This window comes from Caenorhabditis elegans, chromosome X, assembly GCF_000002985.6.
Source record: "Caenorhabditis elegans chromosome X".
In the NCBI taxonomy this organism is placed as follows: Eukaryota; Metazoa; Nematoda; class Chromadorea; order Rhabditida; family Rhabditidae; genus Caenorhabditis; species Caenorhabditis elegans.
In genome coordinates, this window is record NC_003284.9 from 10520327 (window position 1) to 10543812 (window position 23486).

At 34.0% G+C, this 23486-nt stretch overlaps 8 protein-coding genes across 9 annotated transcripts; 4 read left to right on the forward strand and 4 right to left on the reverse strand.

Moving 5' to 3' along the window:
* Window positions 1-490: 490 nt before the first annotated feature.
* On the reverse strand, window positions 491-1087 carry F14F3.4 (CC domain-containing protein). The gene is made up of 3 exons (NM_001029402.5): window positions 1019-1087; window positions 742-864; window positions 491-693 (listed from the first exon to the last, which is right to left on the reverse strand). Exons 1-3 carry the CDS (start codon window positions 1077-1079, stop codon window positions 608-610), a joined length of 270 nt encoding a protein of 89 aa, NP_001024573.1. The 5' UTR covers window positions 1080-1087; the 3' UTR covers window positions 491-607.
* A 392-nt stretch (window positions 1088-1479) lies between these two features.
* mboa-7 (Membrane-bound acylglycerophosphatidylinositol O-acyltransferase mboa-7) lies at window positions 1480-4239 on the reverse strand. Its single transcript, NM_077359.8, has 10 exons — window positions 4078-4239; window positions 3966-4035; window positions 3790-3919; window positions 3401-3539; window positions 3136-3284; window positions 2995-3089; window positions 2775-2949; window positions 2567-2727; window positions 2416-2520; window positions 1480-1821 (listed from the first exon to the last, which is right to left on the reverse strand). The coding sequence occupies exons 1-10, from the start codon at window positions 4229-4231 to the stop codon at window positions 1638-1640; spliced, it is 1362 nt and encodes a 453-aa protein (NP_509760.2). The 5' UTR covers window positions 4232-4239; the 3' UTR covers window positions 1480-1637.
* Window positions 4240-4571: 332 nt separating this feature from the next.
* Window positions 4572-8126, forward strand: git-1 (Arf-GAP domain-containing protein). Its single transcript, NM_077360.9, has 14 exons — window positions 4572-4616; window positions 4663-4782; window positions 4930-5011; window positions 5067-5138; window positions 5195-5347; window positions 5416-5599; window positions 5646-5951; window positions 5996-6192; window positions 6236-6436; window positions 6486-6668; window positions 6941-7119; window positions 7168-7283; window positions 7333-7419; window positions 7728-8126. Exons 1-14 carry the CDS (start codon window positions 4592-4594, stop codon window positions 7833-7835), a joined length of 2013 nt encoding a protein of 670 aa, NP_509761.2. The 5' UTR covers window positions 4572-4591; the 3' UTR covers window positions 7836-8126.
* On the reverse strand, window positions 7684-8900 carry F14F3.5 (uncharacterized protein). The gene is made up of 3 exons (NM_001129659.5): window positions 8661-8900; window positions 8011-8100; window positions 7684-7797 (listed from the first exon to the last, which is right to left on the reverse strand). Exons 1-2 carry the CDS (start codon window positions 8726-8728, stop codon window positions 8067-8069), a joined length of 102 nt encoding a protein of 33 aa, NP_001123131.1. The 5' UTR covers window positions 8729-8900; the 3' UTR covers window positions 7684-7797; window positions 8011-8066.
* A 67-nt stretch (window positions 8901-8967) lies between these two features.
* On the forward strand, window positions 8968-12714 carry slcf-1 (MFS domain-containing protein). The gene is made up of 11 exons (NM_077361.5): window positions 8968-9284; window positions 10162-10267; window positions 10314-10454; window positions 10505-10656; window positions 10702-10830; window positions 10882-10997; window positions 11046-11127; window positions 11360-11483; window positions 11530-11655; window positions 11716-11927; window positions 11985-12714. Exons 1-10 carry the CDS (start codon window positions 9120-9122, stop codon window positions 11925-11927), a joined length of 1353 nt encoding a protein of 450 aa, NP_509762.2. The 5' UTR covers window positions 8968-9119; the 3' UTR covers window positions 11985-12714.
* A 658-nt stretch (window positions 12715-13372) lies between these two features.
* Window positions 13373-16805, forward strand: glo-3 (Gut granule LOss). Of its 2 annotated transcripts, NM_001270179.3 has the most exons (13): window positions 13373-13527; window positions 13576-13672; window positions 13718-13925; window positions 13970-14130; window positions 14339-14447; window positions 14495-14642; window positions 14691-14869; window positions 14918-15044; window positions 15861-16031; window positions 16077-16260; window positions 16310-16429; window positions 16487-16590; window positions 16642-16805. In NM_001270179.3, exons 1-13 carry the CDS (start codon window positions 13459-13461, stop codon window positions 16786-16788), a joined length of 1824 nt encoding a protein of 607 aa, NP_001257108.1. In that variant the 5' UTR covers window positions 13373-13458; the 3' UTR covers window positions 16789-16805. The 2 variants fall into 2 exon arrangements, 1 of the variants encoding a protein (NP_001257108.1); NR_132549.1 differs by having other exon boundaries at window positions 13459-13527; window positions 13970-14447; window positions 16642-16788.
* F59F5.3 (Protein kinase domain-containing protein) lies at window positions 16780-22087 on the reverse strand. Its single transcript, NM_077364.8, has 17 exons — window positions 21881-22087; window positions 21755-21836; window positions 21556-21705; window positions 21364-21508; window positions 21182-21317; window positions 21028-21138; window positions 20837-20986; window positions 19721-19818; window positions 19629-19674; window positions 19506-19587; window positions 19353-19458; window positions 19178-19304; window positions 19038-19133; window positions 17359-17571; window positions 17202-17314; window positions 17051-17156; window positions 16780-17005 (listed from the first exon to the last, which is right to left on the reverse strand). The coding sequence occupies exons 1-17, from the start codon at window positions 22058-22060 to the stop codon at window positions 16901-16903; spliced, it is 2046 nt and encodes a 681-aa protein (NP_509765.2). The 5' UTR covers window positions 22061-22087; the 3' UTR covers window positions 16780-16900.
* Window positions 22088-22671: 584 nt separating this feature from the next.
* F59F5.4 (Nematode cuticle collagen N-terminal domain-containing protein) lies at window positions 22672-23243 on the forward strand. The gene is made up of 3 exons (NM_077365.3): window positions 22672-22764; window positions 22806-22915; window positions 22962-23243. The coding sequence occupies exons 1-3, from the start codon at window positions 22716-22718 to the stop codon at window positions 23082-23084; spliced, it is 282 nt and encodes a 93-aa protein (NP_509766.1). The 5' UTR covers window positions 22672-22715; the 3' UTR covers window positions 23085-23243.
* Window positions 23244-23486: the final 243 nt, after the last annotated feature.

The window sequence follows — 23486 nt, forward strand, 5'->3', positions numbered from 1 at the left end:
TAGTGTGAGGAGAACAATTACCGGTGTGTCATTTCTCCATCCCACCCGGTCATTTCCCGATCCGGATTTGGTTTATCTCGACTCAATCTATCGCACTTTTGTATCACTTTATAGTCAGTCGTTACGCAATTACTTATCTGTCATCCTCTCTCTTTTCGCAGTTCCTTCATTTCTTCCTAATGACTATGATTGTCATGAACAGTTAGGGTTCTGCAAAATCAAGGTTTCAACGAAAACCTTCAAACTGCCAGTATAGGTGTTCGTCAGTTTAATGGTGCCATTACGTCTAGTATGAAAGATATTCGACAAGTGAGAGCCCTTGGAGAAAAGGGCAAAGATGAAAAGAATGAAAATTTTACAGTCACTCATCGGAAGCCGTTATTAGGTCATTTGGTTGTCAGTTGAGTGTTACGGTAATTGCAAATGACAAATCGACATCTCCAGATGTTTTCTTCTTTCATGGTCAAACGGAAGTTGAGTTGTGGATTTTCAAAAATAGTTTATTCCACGTGACTCCATAATTTTTTTTTCATTGAAAAGGGTGTTGAGGTATATGTACAATCCCATTATCAGAAAAAAATGATATAAAGATTAAATAATTTGTATATTAAACATTATTGTTATAGCAATGTCCTTGGTGACAGAAAGCATCTCCTGGGCACAGGTAATTAATGCATGGCCCGACTGCTACACCTGAAATTGATATATTTGAAATAACGTCAAACTATATAGAGGTGCTACTTTTATCAAGAGCTGGCATTGGTGGAGCACTTCCTTCCGGGACACATTGGCCATAATAACATGTGTGCCTTGATTGACATTTGTCTGCAATACATGGTCCAACAGCTCTCGCGAAAATGTCTTCTGAAATATTGCGATCGAGATATCTTTATTTTCAAATTTATTTTTTAAAAAAATTTTTACTGGAAAAATAAAATATCCCTAACACCGTTTTCAAAATTTTTTAAATAATCAATGGTGTATGCTTAACAAATAAAACCGTTGTTGGAAGACAAACCTCTTCTTTGAGCAAAGCAGACAGCGATGAGCGCCACGAAAATGATAGTCTTAGAGTTCATGTTAGTGAGAAATGACCGGATAACTCCTCAACTGACCACCATCATTTTTATACCGCAGGCTTGTTTATTTTGATCGGTCTGCGAAAAACAAGGAAGAGGAGGGATCGAGTGAAGTGAGTACACAGTTAGTGATCAATTGAATAGAGAGAACGCGTGATTTTTTGATAGGTTTTAATAGAATGCGGAGCGAGAAAATGGTTTTGAGCTCACAATCTTTGCTTCTCGAATCACAAGTAGATTCACACATATCATTAAGAGTTCCTTATTTGTATTGCAAGTGTGACGAACAACTGAGTGACCAAAATGAGATAAACAAGGGGTAGGTATACTGTGTACCAATTGCAAAATAATGCTTGTGAATATTGTTGTGTGTTCCGTGTTCACCATGCTTCTACGAAATCGAGACCATATTCATTTCACAAGAATAGGAACGGAATGGGTATAACAACAAATATTGGGTGAACGGTCACTTGACTAGATGCAAAGGGCGAAAATAATTTAGCTTGAGAATCAACAATCAACAATACATACTATTTTGAACTAGAGAACAATTGGAGTCTATTCCGATTTTTGAGCTTTTTTCGGCTTTGAGATTTTAGCACTGTAAATGTAGAACGGAATGCAGAGAAGAGGTAACCAGTAATAGATTGAAGACCAGAAATGATGAACGTCGTATGCATTTTTTAGCAAAAAGCCAGTGGCGAGCATCTCAAATCCACGACAGCGAATTGTATGCGTATATCTGAAAGATGTTACATTATTACAATTTTCTCTGAGTTGTATGAAATATGTATATTAAACATTTATCCTACAAGTATTTCTACGCAGTTTTCAGTTTAATAACTTTTTGTTAACCTTTTAATTTTTCTTTATCATGTATATATGTATTTACTCTATAAAAATGAAAAGGTTTTGCCATTGATGTTTTAGTACGGTGATATTGTAAAATCGCAATCTTTAAAAATGTACTTTTTTTAAAACATATCTATAGGAGGTACAGAAATGTTCAACGATGTGCAGTGAAGACTGGTTCTTTAAAAGTAACACATTTTGGTGTACTGTTTGTTTACTTTATGATACCTAAATGGTTCAAAGGATTTCGACAAGTTTCCGAAAAGTCGTTTCTTGTGACGTAGCCTAGAAAATACAAATCCTACGCCATAATGTTTCAATGAATTTCTAATAGAATGGGGGCTATTTTAGGAATTCTCAGCTTTTCCACTTAAAGAACTTGACTAAATTTTCGATGCGATCATGATTCGTTTATTTCAAGAGCAAAATTATAGTCATGGTTGAAAGCGAGTTCCCCAAATTTTGATAAAAAGAAAATACTTACAAAATGCGGAACCACTTTGGACGAACTCCTGTTTCTGTATCAACAGGGACCAACTTGAAAATCACGTCTTCTAAGATAGCACACATGGCGACAACTCCAAATGACCTAAAAAATAGTTCTTGTCTTTGAGGTTATTCGTTCAAATGATTACATGAAGTATCCAGCATATGTTCCGTGCCAGACAGCAGATACTAGCATAGTTGTCTCCACTCTCATCACTTTAACGCGCGAATGCACATAAAGAGCCAGCCACGTTTGAACCGATCTGTTCCAAGCTTTCATTCCATCGCGGAATCCATCAGAAAACTCAACCTGAGAAGAAAAGCAAATGAAAAATAATAATTAAATAAAGGACAAACTTTTGGAATATCTAAATTAACAATTGCGTCACTGCTCATTTCAATGTTTTCTCTTGTTTTCAGCTTATCGAAAGCATTCAAATCCGTTGGTCCCATGATGATTTTTGGATTTGAAGCAGCTGGGTAAATTCCGATTCCGAGAATAACACAAATCGACTCCGCAATTGCCCAGGCACTGAAATTTGTTAATACTATTACAAAAAGTAGTGAAATAACTAACCTGTATACTCTTGTTTTAAACACAACAAAAATTAGAGCAGCGTAGACGAGTCGAGTAAAGAATGAGACCTCCCAGATTGCATCCGATCGAAGTATCTGAATGGGCAAGTTTAAAAATGAAAAGCATTGTTGGGAAACGCACATCAAGTGGGAAATAGTGGTTCGTGATCACAAAAACTGGAACCGACCAGAGGAGACGAACAAATCTAGACTTCACTTCCAGTGTGGGATCCCATGATTTTAGAATTGGGTTTTGAGAATCAATAAGCATTTGATATGTGTAGTATGGTCCTGAAAACAATTAATAATAATTGCATATTGTTCCCAAATGTCTATTTAGAAATTTACTATGCAGAGTTTATTTGAGCAGCTGCTGAAATACACATTTCTGGTCAACTCAAACTAACCCGTGAAAAGTCCGCAAAAATGATAAAAGTAGGCAAACTTCTCCAAAATAGTAGGAAGCTCTGTTAAGTATCTTTTCGTCGGATTCTCATCGCTTTTGTGAACCCACGCGTCATTTTCTTCAAAGGTGATGCCAATTATCTGAAATAGTTTCAAAAAATAAATATTCCAGTAAAACACTTATTTTGGAAAATAATTTCAATCGTTGTAAGACCCATCGAGGAATGAGTCACTATTTAAACTCACTACCTAGTATAGAAATTTAGTGCAGTTGTTTCACAAACAATATATATGCTTTTTCTTTACTGTTTTTGAAGAAGGAAATATTTTCAACTATTACGAAAACAAACTCTCCGTAATGAACACGTCTTTTCTGAAACAAAAAACTTACTCTTAAAGTAATAATCAGTTGAATGACATTGGTGTGGCTGGCGACTTCGTTGACAGGCAAAATGTAATGCGCAAATCGAACAAACATCAGATAAGTGAATGTTGTGAGGAAAACGTAGAGTGGTGTGCTCCTGCAAGTTTAAATTAGTTTCTACTCGTTTTTTCTTGTAATATTACTTTTTGTTAGCCAACAGTTGAATCGAAATCGCAATCGAACAAATTCCCAGTGAATATACAATTTTTGGACCTGCAACATGCCATTTTGGTTTTTATTGTCATTTTCAATTACCAATAATAAAAAGAGACATAGCAAATCCGAGTGCTCCAGATGCCAATATATTATTTCCAATTTTCCGTACATAACAAGATGCTCCAAAAGAGAAAAGCAACAATCCGGTGTATATCCAATCATCTTTGGACATCAAGCCAAGGATATTTTCCATGATATTACCTGAAACAAAAAACGAATACTTTACAAGAATAAACCGTACTGGCGAACAAAAAATTAATGGCATAAACTGTGTACGTCGATAAATGTGCCAGCTGCGTGGGGAAACGCGTCAACACGCAGCTGACGTGTTTGCGGACGCATTACTACGAACACTTGGAGTGCGCACTGCGTGATGAGATCCGAAACGGCCTTGTTTGCAACTTTTGTCCCCCGCAGAATGATACAATCACTTTTTCTAGTCTTTAGTCGTTTCTTATGTTATTAGTGTGTGATTTTAACAGTTGCCGTCATTTTTCATATATCTTTTCATTCAATTTTCTCATATTTTGCAGGTAGTAATAGTGGTTGAAAAATGTACACAGCAGAGGCGCTTGACCGTAAGTTTTATAGTATTTTTCACAACAAAAAATGGATATTTTTCAGTCATAACATCACTTGAGCAAAAGGAATGCGATGACTGCGGCAAAAAAGAAGTCGAATGGGCGTCGGTAAAAAAGGGAACCGTGATTTGCTCCGAATGTTTCTGTTTTCATAGTTATCTTGGTAAGTTTAAAAAAACTTTAAATTTCTATTAAAACTTCTGAATACTATTCAATAACACCGACTATAAAATCTATAAATTTACACAAATTCTCCGTTGTTTTCCCAAGACCCCGGTTGTATGAAAATCGATAAATAGTACACTCACAGGCCCGTCAGTGAGCTATCTCCGTCATCTGCGCAAGAGTGCTTGGGATGAGGAGCATATTCGTCTTGTTCACGCTCTTAACACGTATGTTTTAGAATAGTTTAAACATAATAATGGAATTATCTATTATTTTTTTCAGATCTAACACCAACATGATATGGGAAAGTGCTTTATATGAGGGATCAACAAAGTTTCAGAAACCAATGGCCCAGTGAGTTTTTGCTATTGAATTAAACTGTAAAACAATTTTGTAAAACAATTTTGTAGAGACCCATCTCATATCAAAGAACAATTTGTGAAGGAAAAATACGAGAAGCTGACATTCCAACCGAAAAGAGGAAAGGATGAAGATTTGGAGAATAGTTTGAATCGACAACTCATTGCATGTGCTCGCAGTGATTTTGCTCATGTCACTTTAAGGTGCTTGTGACTTCAAAAACATTATAGGGACGAAGTTCATAGCAACAACACAAACTTTTAAATTTCAGACTCATCGCTCTCGGAGCTGATGTAAACTATCCTGATCCAGAAACTGGGGACACTGCACTTCATGTTGCAGCCCGAGAAGGCAATTCAAATCAAGTAGAACTTCTTTTCCTGTATGGAGCTGACATTATGGCACCAAATAGAGAAGGAATGCTTCCATACATTCTTGCTAGAGATGCGGGGCATGTAAGTTTTCTTACTCTCAATATGCTTGTTCAGTTAAGCATTTCAGGGCCAACTTTCACATCGCATTTATGAATTCTTCTTCTACGTTTTTGATCGCTTCTCATTTTTCATGTGCAATCGAAAAGCAGATCATAAGAACAACCAGGACTTTTTCATTCCTGAAGTCACTGAAAAACAATTCCTGACAAAAACTAATGATTCGAGAGCAGCGATCTCAGTTCTCCCGAAAGGTCAATTCTTTGACCTATGTGAAGATGCGTTTGATGAAACAGTTCGCAGAGAAAATGAAGTCAACTGGAACATGACAAAATGGGCAAAAACTGCCAAAGGGCCAACAAACCTTTTCTTGCCGGTATAGTTTTATGAAACCCATTCAAGCTATAAATATTTTTATAGCCAACTCCTCAAATGTCAGCTGCTCGCAACCAAAGAAGACAGAAACTTGCCAAATTCACTCCAATTCAGTTCACAATTCTCCTGATAGACTTAATCAAAGACCAAAAGCGCAGAATCACTGGAGACAATCCAGCACCAGTATCCGAACCACCCAAGAATATGCGAAAGTCAAACGACACTCCACTTAGAATTATGAAGTTAGTGGATCTTAGACGTGTGTAATTTAATTTGATCTTACAGAAAAAGCGAATACGCCGATTATGATGAAGTAGCTGGAATATCATGCAGTCCAATTTCGGGAATTGTTCCCAACTCTCAGGCTAATACGTTAGATGAATCGAGCAGCAGAGTGTGGGACGAACTATTGGAAATGAAAGAAAGACTTTCAAGTACCGAAACTATGGTTGTAACACTTACAAAGCAAAATGAGGAGCTGACAAAGTGAGTTGATATCACAAAAAAACTTTCTTTATGCTATGTTTCCTTGCAGGCTAGTTCATAGCTTACAAGCCCAAAACATCAATCTCAACTCGGAGCTGATCACATTCAGAGATGACTTGTACAATTTGAAGAGAACAAATATGACAAGAAGGATGCCATCTCCATTGGCTATTGTAGAGACTCCAGAAAGAGTTATGCCACCAGTGGGAATTCAACAAGGTTTTTCAAGGAGGTAAAACAAAAAACAAATTCAGATATTTTTACAAAATTTTTGAAGTTGACAAGTTCTTTGGAATTTCATTTCCATCTCCTAATATGTAAGACTACAAGTCAGGGATGCGCGACATTCGAACGTTTTAAGCAATAAGCAATGTTGACAACTGCTAGTTTTAATAATTGCCGAGCAGCAATTGCCGCGCACCCCTACTACAAATATTTTTTAATATTTTCATGACTTACATACATTTGGTTGATTAAAATGTTCTACTATTGTTTAATATTCAGAGATAGTGAAGATAGAATCGATGGTGGCGGAGCTCGGTGGAGGTCAAATTCCAGTGACCGTAGAAACTCAAACGACCACAAACTGGACAAAAAAGTAGAAAGACGTCAGGACTCAATGATGGAAAGCTCGTCTTCCCTATCACGCTCCTCACAAAACCCATCTTGCCTCAATAGAGAAGGTAGGATTAACCCGCAACGTCTTTCCCTCAGTTCATCCATGTTTTCAGAGGTGAAAACTCGCGTTATTCAACAAAGTGAAAAAATCACGCGCCACATTAAAACCCTGCTGCAACACGGACATAATGGAAACCTAGACATGAACGCACGCGGCGGTGCACACGACGTAAGTTTGGACAGCTGAAACGAAGTACGAAAACTTGTCATTTTTGCAGATTGCTTGCGCCATCAATAGTCTTATCACTATTTTGCTCCCGTACGTGAGACACGAGAAAATCGATACTTTGACGGACGCCGTGGTGGTAAGTAGAAGAACAAATGTTGAACTTCGTGAATTAAGTAGTAGATTAAATCAATGTTCAATACATACTGCATTTTTTCTATTAGTCTTGCACCTGAAGGGGCCAATCAAAAAATCATTGTATCGCAGCCTCTGATAGACTTACACAAGCTTTTTGCCAGAGGTTTGCTGTCTTGTAGTCTCTATTAATCTTGTGCCCCTACGGTTCAATTAAAAATTAGTCTTGCATGCAAGCCTAATAAGGGAGACACGGTATTTATAATCGTGAATATAAATATTTATTGCTTAAATTTCAAATCTAAAATTTAGCTTTTGAATGCAAAATGCAATAGCCCAGTGTTGATGCCAATGGATATTGTCGACGCAGCACAAACCATTGCTGAAAAACTTCGCCTGATTATCATGGAATTTTGTTGATTTCTCTTCATCCTAGAATGCTTTTTCTTTATTATATATATTATATATCTTAATTATAATTACCTGTTTTGTTAATTATTCAGTTGGTTTTTTTCTTGCTCAATTTTTATACATTGTTTAAGCAATAAGTGTAATTTAAAAGTGTCTTATTTATTAGCATTTAAATGTCGATTACCATTTGATTTTTTTTCTCATTGTTGGCATATTTCATGACTTTTCGCTCTCATTGCTTCACCAAAAATTTTCGTCTCGTCTTGAACAAAAACTGAAACATAATAAACTTAATGAAAAACATGCCTTATATAAATTTTAGTTTTAGAGAAGTCACCTAGTGCAAAGTGAAGTGAAAGGTTCGGAACGTGTGAAAAATTATGTACAAGGTTTAAGAAGGTTTTAATTTCATCAGTTTTTTTTTGGCATGATAGGGGAACAAGTTCAAAGTAGAAAAATCTAAGTATTATCCACCTTTTAATTGTGGTCAAACAAATACATTTGAATCAAAAATTACTCACAATGAATCTAAAGACAAAATTTATATGTGTAGACAAGTAAAAACTATGTACTTACCATTTGGTTAAATTTAAGGCTCTTTGAAAAACATTAATAAACCGCTAAGGTCTCTACGTTCGAAAACACTGACTAAATCTTATCCCAATATATGCGAATAGGGAACTACTATTCTAATCTTAAATAATTTCAAATTAATATTTCACCTAGATAGGTTACACTACTGGTTTCGTAAATTTGAAGCACAATAAAAGAAGAACAAAGTTTTGCACGGTGGCCTTTTCGTCGTTTTATCTTTAATATTACTTCACAGATTACCTCTCAGCAACTGGCAAATACATTCTTCTGTGACTGAAAAAAAGCCGCTGCCATCTCCACAGAATCATCTTTTCTTTTCAATTTCATTTTTCGAGCGACTGATAAGGAAGGTGCGATAGTGTCGGTTTAGGGGTGTTAAGGGAATTGGCAAGTGAATGAGCACTGAGCAAAGCAATTAAAAGTTTAGCGACAACGACCTGGAGAGGTGTGCGATCCCACAGTTTAGCGGAGAGACAGATCAAACTATTTGATGGAAGCGAGGGTAACGCCAAAAAAGTCATAAAGGTGAATATGCAAAGAAGGAAAAGCGGCTGATAAGAAACAGAGCGCTGTTGAAACTCATTTGCGTTTCCCCTTTTTTGTTTGCTGCGATTTGTCTTGTCCCTCACACCCTCATCATCAACTGGTACACGACCGCATTTTCTGCCATTTCATTTTTCTCCAGTATTTGTAAAAAGAATGACCATTGAGAGAGCTACTCGTCAAAATGTTCGAAGAGGACGACCACCAGGTACACGAAGAGCAGTTGTTTTTGATGACACACCACAACCGTCAGAATGGAGGAATATTTGGGTGGCAATATGTGGATTCTATATCCTATTTGCAGAAACAGGTGTTAGGCAGGTGAGGACTTACATCTTGAAGAAAAGAAAAATTGGGGAAAAAAAATATCACGGATATCGAATTAGTTTTGTTTAAAATCACGTTAGTTCTTTTGATCTATGATAAATGCACTTCGATAGGACTATCGTTTCAGAAAAAAAGTATGTTACCCCGATTCTTTCGAAAGAATATATTATTTTTAGCTGTGAACTTTCAAACATTGATAAAGATGAATTTAACTGAAACAAATATCAGTGCATATTGGCGCGTTTCCCAAAAATGTTATTCGTTTTGTTTTCAAAGATGTGAACCAGATTTATCATGTTCATCATTTCAAGGGTTAGAATTTTAATTTATGAAACTTATTTTAAAAAAACAGTGCTAGAATAAATATTCAATAATCGGAAAAAATCAACATTGTGTTAATGAAAAAAAATCTGAAACCCCTGCATACATGAATGCTTATATTTATGGATTCACAGTGGATCCATTTTTTTCACATATTTACGCAATATCATGAAAAATGCACTTATGCTTGCTGAAAATGCTTTCAACTAATGACCAACTAATTTCAACTTATGAAGTGATCCAAAAAAAGTATTTGATTTTGTTTAAGAAATTATTCTATTTTTTTGATTTGAGGTATTTATGTATTAGGATCTCACATTAAAATAATAATTTATTCATTGTTCATTTATATCTTTATAAAACCCAAAAAGTATTGTCTTCTTCAGACTCAGAAATAGTGTTTTCCTCAAAATTCAAAACTAATACTCACGTTTACAATTAAAAAATTACTTTTGAAGATGTTTTTTTTCAATACACATGTACCTAATTAAATTCATAAATGAGAGTGAAAACAATATAAACATTTATCAAAAAACTTATCTGCTTTCAGGTTATGAACGGATTTGTCGAGCCTGTCATAAAAACGTATAATTGTACAAAAGACCAAGCCGATACTGCGGTTTTAGTTGTTCCCATGGCTTCCAGTCTTATATTGGGTTTGTATAATTCAGTGAAAGGAAAGCTGATTAACTTCATTTTCAGGACCATTCTGCTCAATATTTTATCAACGATCAGGAGCTAGAATCAGTATTATTGCTGGCTCTTTTTTGACTGGTGGCAGTTTCGTCGTTGGTCCATTTTGTAAAAACATTTATCTTTTAATGCTTGCAACATTTGGAATGGGTAAAAGCTTTGGAGAAAAAAAAAAGATATTCTAATGTTCAATTGTTTAGGAATTGGGTGTGGGTTGATGAGAAATTCGATTATTTCCATTCAATGTGAATATTTCAAAAAAAAGCGAAACACTGTTATGGCTGCCATCTCAATCGGTCCAGGACTGGGAATATTCATTCTTCCTAGAACATTGAAGTTTATAATGGTTAAGGTACAGTCTAGACAATATTATAACAAAGTATAACATTTTTTGCAGTATAACAGCTGGGGTCCAGCCTGGTGGTTTTTATCCCTTTTCTACATTGTATCTGCAATTATGGGTCTCTTTATCACCAAGCCGCCATCAGAACAAACAAGCACTTTTTCATTTGGATCTGCTTTTAAAGTACACTTTCTTCAGTTTTTTAATTAATTTAATAATGCTACGTTTTTTTAGGTATGCAAGAAATTAGAGTTCGACTTGCACTTAATTGCATGCTTCTTCGCATCATCAGTGATGTTCATTTACATTGCCAACATTTTGATATTGATGGAGTCAGAAAATATAGAAGAGTAAGTTATTATTTTCAACTGTATAATACATAAAAACCTGACTTTCAGTAAGGAAATTCTCTATGGATATCAGGGATTGACCAGTATAGCTGGAAAGTTTGTTCTAACATTTGTAATGAGCTTGAATAAAGTAAGTTGAGTTTGATTTCAAATTGTAAGTAATTCAGTAGTTTTTATTTCAAAAATGTGATATACCGTATTTTCTCTATCAGTCTTGCATCTCTACGTACCAAGCCAATATCGTTTTTGCATGAGGAACTATGAGATTTAAAAAATAGTTCGCTCTTTTTTTTTTCGATCATTCCATTTTCTAGACGCAGAGCTATAAGTCACATACATCTTATTTTACCATTTTTTTCTAGGTACACAATGGAATAATTATGATTTTGAGTTACGTGATAGCTCAGTTATCACTTTCTGCTGCAGCTTTCTGCTACAAATTCTGGCAATTTAGACTTCAAAATGCTTTTGCTGGCATTGGAATTGGTAACTAACAACGTTTTTTGTACTTCCATATAAAATTTCATTTCAGGACTCTACCAAGCTTGTTTAGCACCGTTTTTGGTGGCTCTCGTTGGACCTTCTCAACTTGCATATGCACTTGGCTTTACCAATTTGATCAACGGAGTATCTATTATTTCCGGCGTGTGGATTTCAGGTTTGCCGCCATCAATTTTATTATCCAAGTTTTCAAATCTAATCGGTCACAATTTTTCAGGATTTGCAAGCAAAGGAACAACTGGTGACCACGCAAGAAGTGCATTTTTCGTTTCTATTTGGCTTGGGCTTGCAGCGATAGTCATGTCAATTGCCACGTCATCTGTTCTTATGGCTAGGGAAAAACACAAGAGAAAGCCATCGATGAAACAAATGAAGCATTCATCAGAGTTAAATGCCCTAACCAACATCACTTCTGTGGAAAATTCATAAGTACATATAATTCACTTTGCCTTCTGTGCGAGTTGCTTATCTCTATTAATATTCCAGATTAAAACGTCACAAGCAACCGTATCGTATCAAGTCACTCTTATCAATCGATGATGTGAGAAAATGCGTTCAAAGTTGAAAAGTCAACGCTAAAATAGTTGTTAGAGAAGAAAATGACTATTTGTGTTTCGGTATTGGTTTTTGTCTCTTCGACTCTATTACTATGGTTCTTTTCTTATTGACGCAATATTCTCTTTCGTCTATTTCCTGATAATGTTGAAATTATAAGCATTTATTGTATTGTACAAAGTTGTAAAACAAACCTGTGATATGTGCTGGGGAAAAAGGAATTATAGGTCCCGGAAGTGTCAAGAAGCATGAGTTAAATACTTGCAGAAGTCACAAAAACAAAATATAGTCGTCATGTGTTTTGTTATCAACAATGAGTTAATAAGACAAAGACAATGATGACAATGTCCACTCAAACTACACATCTCGTTACCTTTCTTGAGCACTTGTCTCTTTTCTCCCGCACAATTATCGATGTTTTGTCTTATTGATTCATATATTTGTCTGGTATCGCTGGTACTAGTAGCAAACCAATTGATAAGTCATAATCATGCCTGTCCCTTTTTATTCTTTATTTTTCTGTCTTTTTTAGATTGAATTGAATTTTTTTTTCTTATAACGATAGAAGTGTCTTTCTTTTTACCAGTTTTTACGCATTTATTATTAATTTTGTGTTTTTTGATCTCAAGTGGTATGCAGCCAGAATAAAATTATTGATCCATCTGTCTGGAATGGAAGGCGCAATATGATAAAGAACAATCCTAGTTACATGGAAAGTTCCACAAACTATAAAGTATTTTTGAATTCAACAATTATTTGTATTGAATAGATGTATTGAATAAGGAAACAAGTAAATAAGATTAGTTATAACGTTTCTCTAATTGCTTTGAACTTTTTGTTTTCAAAATGTCTAATCAAGAATTACATTGTAGCTCAGGAATGGGCTTCTTTTCAATTCCTGTAATTTGCTGATTAGCCGATTTTCCGGAAAACAATTACCGAAAAATTTCATTACAATACGAAAATAAAAGAAAATAGAGAACACTTTTAGTGTTGTTCTTAAATATACCAATTGAAGAACGATCTGACATGTAATCCTGACAGCGAGACTATAGTAAATATAAAGCTTAAAACGGCAAGTTCATTGATTCGTAAAAATATGCGTCAAATAACGTTTTGTATTAAACAACATTTTATGCTCAACTTTAGTCCAAATTCGTTATTCTTAAAATTAAAAAACTTACATCACAAGATTCAATTTGGGTTTGATTCAGCGTGGGCATGATCGGCATGTGAAACTGAACTATTTAATAATACTTACCGTGGTTACGCGATAAAGAGTCTGTACTCTTAACAAAAATTTGAGTTTGATTGAATTTGATATTTGATAAGCTTGTAGCGACTCTTCACCTTTTCCGCCCGCTACTCGCAAATAATGCATTTTTTCCAGGTAAACTCGTTCAAAATGTTTGGTTATGTTGTTGTTAATGAACAAAATTCAATTGTTTTTCTTGATGGGAATGAAGAATTCAAGGTATGTGGAAAATTTAAACTGATCATGTTTGAATAAAACGCACTTCAGACTATTTTTCAAAGCTTAATTCAATCTGAAATTACAAGCAGAAAATCTGACCTAGATTCTGCATCAAGTGGAGTTGGAAGTTCTACGTGTACAGAAGGTGAGTGGATAGCATTCAATTGTCAGTGCCAATATGATTTTTCAGAACAAGAATCATCGTTAGATCACTTCAAGAAGCCTAATGTTGTATTTAATTCATCTGAAATTTCACATATTCTTCTCCCCTTAATACTTCTGTACAGGTCGACGAGTGAAAAAACAAAAGATCCCATCACTGAGATGTCTTCACAATTTGGAACAATATCAATTTCAAAGTTTTATCACAATTATCTAGTGTTGGTGTTTGCCAATGAGTGAGTTTTCAAAAAATATTTACTCTCAAATGTTAACATTTCAGCGATCGCAAGCGAATCGAAGTCTCTCAAACAATCGAACATACAATAGCGACGTTATTTGGTCCATTAATTGCTTTTTGTCACACTGATCTCACGACCGTAAAGAAACCGAAAGAGCATCTTGCCTGTGCATTGACGCGAAAATTGTCATACAGCCCAAAATGTTAGTTTTGATTATGGTTTACACTACTAGTAGTTTATTGTGTATCAACAAAACTGAATACGCTTGTTTTGTAATTTTCTGCACTAGAAAGACGTTGGTAGCAGAATAAAGTTCAAATGTCGTTGGTCACAAAGAAAAACTAACTATTTTAAGGATTTGGTTTAGTACTTATTCGCTTTTTGCGTTAATAACGGGTTTTCTGTTTCAGCATTCATTGATATCCGACGAAAATTATTTTACTTCGACAAAATAGCCAAGTTGAAGGATACGTTTCATAAAATTTCTTCTCAATTGAACGTGTTTGTTGACAACAATAGGTAATTTTTTCTTGTGTTTATTGAATAAAAAAAACAATGTTTTTCAGATGTCTGTTACTTTCTAAGGGTGACATCATTGCTACTTACAACTCTGTTGAAGGTAACGATGACGTTTTGAAAGGGCTCAACACAAACGATCTACTAAACATTGTATCAAACACGTCGAAATGTGATGCAAACACTAAGATTGAGCAGGTTTGCATAGTTTGTACACTTTCCTTTATAACACGTTCTCTGATTCAGTTTTGGCTTCGATCAACGACAGGCCTAATTCCATATTATGTCAATGTTATCAGTGCGACAGTTTTCAAAAACATGACATTAGTCTGTCTCGTGGAATCGTCAGAAAACACATTGATCAGATACTTATATTTGTTCTCAAAACAGTTGGATCAGCTCAGAATAAGTCAAGATCTGAATAGGTTTGTTCAGAATAAAAACGTGTGAAAGCTGAGAAAATATATTTTTAGAGATTTGAAAGAAGTCCGCAAAACAATTAATGATATTCACATACTACTTCTCAGTAGAAAACCGCTTCCCGACACATACTGTGCTGCATTCATGAGAAATCCATTAAGGGCATCTTCGTTTTTCAAGGTATGTTGATTTGGAAATAGAAAAGGTCAAAATAGATAACACAGTGTAGTTGGCATTATCTCATTGAATGAATTTGTTTCTCAACAACATCATGCACCTTGATTCGTAGGTAATTGCGTGAACTGTTGCAGAATAGTTCTAAACAAGCACAATCAACAATAACAACTTTAATTTTAAAAACTGTATTTGTTATGTATAATTTAGCAAAGGGGTGGCTTTTGCCGACCTGCAATTGTACAAAATGAGACGGTTGGGCATGTTCCCCCAATATTTTTCTATAATATTTAATGATACAACATAGAAAAATATTTGCTTTATTTTAAAATAAATGTAATTTTAGTTGAGGAAATTGGAAAAATATTCAAAAATAGTCTGAATGTTGAAAATTGCTGGTGAAAATTGCCGAAAAATTGACTGCAATTTTCACCGGAAATTTTCAACATTTCGACAATTTTTGAACACTTTCTCGGTTGTTCCAAGTCAAAGAAAAATCATTTTCAAATAAAGCAAATATATTTTTATATTGTTTTATTGAGTTTTAATGGAATTATCGGCGGAACATGCCCAACCGTCTTATTTTATAGAATTGCCGGTCGGCAATGGCCGCGCACCACTGATCTAGCATTTCTTCAAACAGAAACAAGTTCCACGTTAAAACAGTGATTGGCGAAATATTGTGGTACAATAGTGTTTTAACAAAATTAATTTTATTTTGAAAACTATAGGCTTTGAAATCACTGCTGAATTAATCGAGTTGCAAGGTTTCATCTTTTCCCGTAGATGTGCAAAAAGAAAGCTTTCATTAACCATTTTTAGTCTATATGGAATCAAATCGAGACGGAGGTACTTCAAATCAACAGGCACTCAGCAACACCAACTCAGAAACCTAGATCGGAATCAAGATTTTCAATAAGTTCTTGGAGAAGTGCCCTTTCGACAATGTCACTTAGTTCGTCGGTGTTTACCAGAATAACCATGGACGACAAGGTAAATTTATTGTGGATTAGGTTCAGTTTCAAAACTTTTATTCAGACGATGACTCAAAAAATGGATATTCTACTTTCCTACGGAAAAAAGCAAATTAATTCATTGATACAAGAGCTGTGTTCTATAAGTATTGCTAATGCGAAACTATCTACACTCCCTCTATTCAATCAGTGCTTGGAAAAAACTGTAAAACCGAACTCAGTCAAAGCCGTTGATTCTTTAGGAATAGGTAATTCAATTTTTCCAACAACCTCCACACACTTTCAAAACATTTCCAGGTTCAAAAGAACAAGAGGATAAATTAGAAAAGTTTTTGAAACCATCAGAGTTTTTCTTAGAAATGTATGCTTATCGAATACAGTTTGACGATTTGAAACAAGAAATTACATACATCTCAGGTAACTTTAAAATAAAACTTTAAATTAACAACCTTTATCAAAATTGGTCCTTTTTAGATGAATACAAAGAAAATGTAAACTGGATTCGACAGCTAAAAAGTGCAAATCGATTCAGTTGTGATTATCTTCGGAACTCTGGAGAAAAGTTTATGATATTTCATGTGAGTCCATTATCAAACTATGCATTTTATCTCAAACACCAAACTTTTCAGTTCAATCTACCAAATTTGAATCAGAAATCTACCGAATGTCGTTCAAATATCAGAATGACAGCTGTTTTCCCAGAATATATGAATAAAAATCTCGCCGAAAAGCAAACGAATAAGTTGTTGGAATGCGTGTTAAAACAGTTAAAATAAATAATTTATATTTACAAGTATATTTGTTTTTATTGCTCAAAATTATGACATATTGATGATCATACTGATGGATTGAGATATGTTTGATTATCAAATAATACGAGAGCTCTTTTTACAAAAAGAGATGAGACGTTTGTGTATACTGAGAAACGAAATGCTCTTCCACAATATTCCGATTTACTTCATCAATAAGCGTTTGCTTCAATTTTAAGAATTCCTGAAAAAGTCTCAATCAGGAACGTTGCGTGAATAAACATTTTACGTCATGGTCCATATGTTTTAGTACAGTACTAAGAACATCTTTACAGCTTGAAATTGACGGACGACTTTTTCTGTTCTCATTTATGCAATCCACAATTAAGTCGTATCTAAATGTATTGATTGAAACGTGATTCGATAAAACACAATCATACATTGCTTTCGGACAGTTTTCAGGTTGAATAGGTGGATAAATTCGTCCATAGTCGCAAGGCTTCATGAATGAAAACAAGCACAACATAAGTCTTCCAAAACAATACACCTCAGACTGAAACAAACATACTTTTGGAAAAATAAACGTGAAAAACTGACCGAATAATAATAATACACTCCTTTCAAGCATTCATTTGGATATTCTTTAGGTATATCTTTTGACATATGTGCCTTTAGAATTTCTTTGATCTTCTTCTCAATACTTATTTTACGAGTTGTTTCTCCTTTCTTAGCACGTTCAAAATCTGTGATTTTACACACTTTGTTGTTGCTAATTAAAACATTTCTCATAGCAACATCGCGATGTGTAATCTGAAAAAATTTAAATAAGAAAGAATGATACTGCGTTGCAAACAAAACTTTAAACATTATGCATAGAGACATTGTTCTCACTAGGGAATGGTGTTACCCCTGCAATCGCTAGGAGGACAAAACAAAGTGAAAATGGAAGATCAGATCTATGGCTACAAGAATCAGTTTTTGGAATCTGCTAAACTCGGTCCCTAAGCTGAAATTTTCGGTCTTAAAAAGTAGTCCTCTTTTTGCTCAAAATGCCGTTTTTCGTGTGTAGAAGTGGCTACATAAAAGTTTGGCACTGCAGCCGCCGTTCGAATGGCCGATTGGTGAACTCTCGTGCTCATTAATCTAAAGGTCACGGGTTCGTTCCCCACTTGGTATTAATTTTTTTTTTGAATTTTTCCTCTAGCATGAAATATGCACAAAAACACGGTTTCTTCCGTTTTTGGTAACTTCGGAATAAATTTTTTGGTTCCTGGGAATCATAAAAGTAATTTGGAAACTTTTTGGAAGTTTTCTTTTTTTGATAAATTTTCACTTTTCTCCTATGCACATTTTTTTCTTCAAAAATAATTTTTCAAAATTTTTTCAAAAAGTGTTTGGTTTGAAAGAGCAGCATTAGTTTGGATATTTCTACGATTTTGGAGGATCAAATGTCATTTTTAGGAGAAAACCACTGTTGTTTTCTCTAGAGTTTTTCACGAAAAGGACCTACTTTCAAAGACTTCCAGCTCCGTTGACGAGTAAAATAAAAAAAAGTTGTCAACTGCAAAGTTATTTTAAAAGTACCAATAAACAAATTGTCAGTTGAAGTTACTCTGCTAAATTTTATGGGTAGAGAGATATAGCTAATCGAAGTGAAGCTTTAACTTACTTAATTAGTAATGTGCATAGGAGAAAAGTGAAAATTTATCAAAAAAAGAAAACTTCCAAAAAGTTTCCAAATTACTTTTATGATTCCCAGGAACCAAAAAATTTATTCCGAAGTTACCAAAAACGGAAGAAACCGTGTTTTTGTGCATATTTCATGCTAGAGGAAAAATTCAAAAAAAAAATTAATACCAAGTGGGGAACGAACCCGTGACCTTTAGATTAATGAGCACGAGAGTTCACCAATCGGCCATTCGAACGGCGGCTGCAGTGCCAAACTTTTATGTAGCCACTTCTACACACGAAAAACGGCATTTTGAGCAAAAAGAGGACTACTTTTTAAGACCGAAAATTTCAGCTTAGGGACCGAGTTTAGCAGATTCCAAAAACTGATTCTTGTAGCCATAGATCTGATCTTCCATTTTCACTTTGTTTTGTCCTCCTAGCGATTGCAGGGGTAACACCATTCCCTAGTCAGAAAAGTTGTTAATACATATACATGTAATATAATACATTTATACACATATCTCATACGATTTTTAAATGTGTATCTAATGCTTTTTTTTTAGTCGTAAAAGTTTGAAACATAAGTCACCAAGTAATCCCATTACCTCCATTCCTTTTAAGTATTCCAGTGCACTCGCAACCTGCCAAGCAATAGAAACCAAATCAAACATTGTTATTTCCTCCTCAGGAACTGTTGCTTCCTAAATGGCTCATATATTTCCATAGGAAATTTCTTCACACTTACATTAGTATGAAATATATTGTTGCCTCCTCGCTTTGGCGGATAAAACTTATGAATGTAGGTTTCCAAGCAAGTTTTCTGGTAGTAAGGTAGAAGTAAGTGTTGACGTATTTGTACGTTGAAACAAGTTCTAAAGTTTTGTGATTCAGATTTGATCAGAATTGGATATTATTATTACTTTTGTTCTGGTTGAACAATGACACCTAAGGGAGTGATTATGTTAGGATGTTTCAAGGATTTCAATAATTTTAATTCTTTCGTACAGTGAGATTTACGAACCGACTCTGAAATTTTGAGTTGGTTATCCTTAAAACGCAATTACAGTTCACACCTTTTATAACAATACATTTTTTTGTTTTGCATATTTCCGCAGTGTATATTGTCGAAGAATTGCCAACACCCAGTTTTGATTTCTAAAATGTATTTGTACGCCTTAAAATATCGTTCAACTTACGTTATTCAGTTCTTCAATTCGAGTTTCTCTAACGTCCGTTGTACTTCTGAACATGGAATAGTGACGCATTTTTTAGAAGTAATTTTACTTACACTTTGTTGTAATTGTTCTGTCTCAATGATTTTGTTAAAATTACAAAAATAGTCAAAATTAATCCAGCGCCAATGATCAATAGCGCATAATATGTAGTCTGGAATAAATATCATTAAACGGTGTTATGAACTAAACACAACTCATAATGAATAATTTTAATTTTAATTTAATATCAACGAAGATTATAAAACAATACTGAGAAATGAATGGCACTGAACATTGAGGCATTTTGTTTTACTATTAGTAGACTCAATATGACTCTGTTAAAAATCCATTTTCATTTAGCTTTAACAATTTCTATGACCTTGAATTTAAAAAAAACTAGCATCAATCATGTCTTTGGTTACAAAAAATAATGGAAAAAATGGGGTGATGAATTTAATCTGATTACTTCTTATTTCTTACACTTTGCTTGTTTTTGGCTGGTCTTAAAAAAAATATTTTTTGAAATTTTCATGCCGATAGTAAACAAAAAGTTATTAGAATCTTAGGTTTTTTTTTAATTCTTTGGGTTTTTAGAGTTTTTAAAGCTAAATTCAGTGTTTTCAATAATTTCGAAGATACATTTTTTCATTACACATACCGTATTTCCTCTATTAGTCTGGCATGCACGACTAATTTTCAATTGGTCCGTAGGGGTGCAAGACTAATAGAGACTGCAAGACTATTAGAGGCTGCAAGACTAATTTTCGAATGCTCCAAAACTCCGAAACGTGACCAATTTTTGATTGAAAACTCAACTTGATATTGTTTAAACAACAAAAAATACATCCGTTTCCAATATTTCATCAATTATTTGAACGCTTTTGATGAAAAACTCGAGATCAATTTAAACAAAAATGAGCCAATTTATTAACGTTGCAGCCTTCATGCAAGATATTGCTGGACAGGAAAAAAGTCGGTGCAATACTATTAGAGACTGCAATACTAATAGAGGCTGCAAGACTAATTTTCAATTGCCCCATAGGGGTGTAAGACTAATAGGGGTGCAAGACTAATAGAGGCTGCAAGACAAATAGAGAAAATTCGGTATATGTTTTTAGAACTGCGATTTTTATACAAAAAGTGGTCAAAGTGATTGACCACTGTATTTGGAGTAGAAATAAAAAACTTACCGAAAAATCAGCTTCTTCCAAAAAGGCTTCCGCTACTGTATTACCGTTAATTATCAACACACAGTGATAGGATTTTGGATCGATATTCGAACTTTTCGGTACAAAAGCTGTATAAATTTTGTGCGACCTTCTGTTTGCACGATTTGTAAGCTAAAATATAAATATATACGTCATTAATGTTTGAAAAAAACCTCTGGACATTTGGATTTGGACGGACATGCAAGGATCACCGAGACATGTGTATTTTTAATTGCTTGGTCATCAAAAACACATTGGATTTCTGATTGAAATGTGTAAGAATTCTGTGACAAGAAACGTTAAATTTTTTATGAAGTAGCGACATACCATCAACATTTTGAATTTATTTTCATACCCATTGTTTGCCATATTTTGCAATTTAAAACTTATCAACTCATCATTGTGTTCGCATTGGTAGAACCGATTAATTGGATTACGACTTATATCAATGTAAAAACCCTTGCTGAAAGTTGTCACAGGTAAACAGAAAATTAATATGATAAACTTACAATGGGTTATATGGAATGTCAAGTGACTTTTGATTCTCTAATAATTTCACATTTTCCGTGTGATAACTCCCGCTGCATTGTAGGTAAACTCCAGTTCCATTAAGTTTTGATACGATCGTATTCTTGAAAAACATATTATCGTCACCTATAATACTTTATCCGATTATTGACAAGTATGAATAAAAAACATACGTCCAACAAACATGTGGAACTTCATAATTTCAATAGAATTGCGTGTGCATCTTATTTTAGAATGTGTGAGGTCTACAGAAGTATGAGTATCATCCGATTCTGTTGTTAATCTGCTTGAAATGTCATTTTTGTAAATTTCGCATGCAATGTCTGAAATTACGAAACTAGGGTTTATTAGAGAATTATACCAAATGATTACTTCTGTCACATGCCTTGTTGAACATCAATCTCAACAAACTTCGCACTTTCAGATTCAAGTATAACTCCCCTGACAAAGTTTTCTGAAAATTGATCATGAGAAAAATAATTTAAAACAATTTCCTACGTTTAATTTAATTGGAATATCTTGAAGTCGAATGCCAATACAGTAGAAATCATAGCCGCCGAAACTGAGCGTAGAATTTTTATCTGCGTAGAAAACTTCGTTATGTGCATCATTTGCTCCAATTAGCATGAAAAATATTGAATATGCAATACACAACAACAATAACATTAGCGGTTTCATTGCGGATAGGACAACCTTGGTGAGGCGTTGGAATGAATAGAAAAATGATAAAATTGTTTGCACGGCCAGAGTCAAATATCACGATAAGAATTTGTTGGTTATGTAGGTTCATATTCCTATCTACAGAATAGTTGTTATAATTTTATTAGTATGGTAGGTAACAATGTGGCAATTTTTCAAGAGTTTCAAGATTTTCAAAATGGAAATGTTTCAAAATAAGTAGAGTGTCAACAAGTTTCGAGTCAAAATATACCACTTTTTCACAGTATATATTATTTGTAAATTCTCATATTGAAATTGTCTTTGTTATTTTGAAGTTACTGTCGTTAAATATACAGAACCATACAGAAAATAATCAAAATTAATTGAAGCTTGTTTTACAATACTGTCTTATGTTTTATTTTAGACGAAAAATGTATTTAAAAAAAATGATTAAACTAAAAAACCACCCATACCATATTTTGATGACGTTCTGTCAACTATCAGTTGTTGTGTTCTAAGTAGTTGAACTGTCTAAAAGTGTAATGTACAAATTAGATAAATCGTGTTTGGTGAAGAAACCAAGAAGACTACTAAAAATAAAATGAAATTGTATTTACATATTCTTCTATCAGTTCATGTTATTGTTCTTTTCTGCCACATTGATTGAGAAATAATGCACTTTACTCGAAAATATGCATACCAGACAGTTTTGGCAATTGCAGGTAGGTGCAATTGGTATCATTAAAATTTTAATTTTATTCAGCAACATTATCCATCATTTCTGTAATAACAATTTTCATGACATTCCCATGTTTCTACACTTATTTTGCAAGGGTAAAAATGGATTTGCAACATGAAATGAAGTTTTGCAAGGTATGAGTCAAATGGATGATAAATCCCAAAGTGTTTTTTATTTCAGAAATCTGCCGAAAAAGTGTTCTACTTTGTTAATGAAGTAGGATACTTTGATCGAAAAAGAGAAATGAGTCTTGATATTTCACAATGCCAAGTTAAAAATCCAAGAAGTTTCCTGTTGGAGTGACTACATTATTTTGTTTTACCCATAATGAATCTACCAAATAAAATATGAAATTAAAATGTTTCGTTTAACAGCTTTTGTAGACTGTCATTTCAAACAAGAAATTGATTATCATCAGATTCTGAATTATTTCTATTTTTCCACTTGTAATATAAAAGTTTTCTACCGAGTATACATTTTCGTACATTTTTATTAATAACTGATGGTTTCCAAAAATTGCAAAGTTCATCTAGAAGCACTTCGGTTTCCCGCTTTTCCCATTTTTCTTGCTCACTACAAGAGCAATTCAAAGTATTTTGGCTCACTTTCTTTCCGGTTACCCCAGAAACGAAAAATAATTGAGATGCAGAGTTTCACTTGTCATCATCTTTTCAAAAAGACCTATCTACGTCAAACATCTTCCTT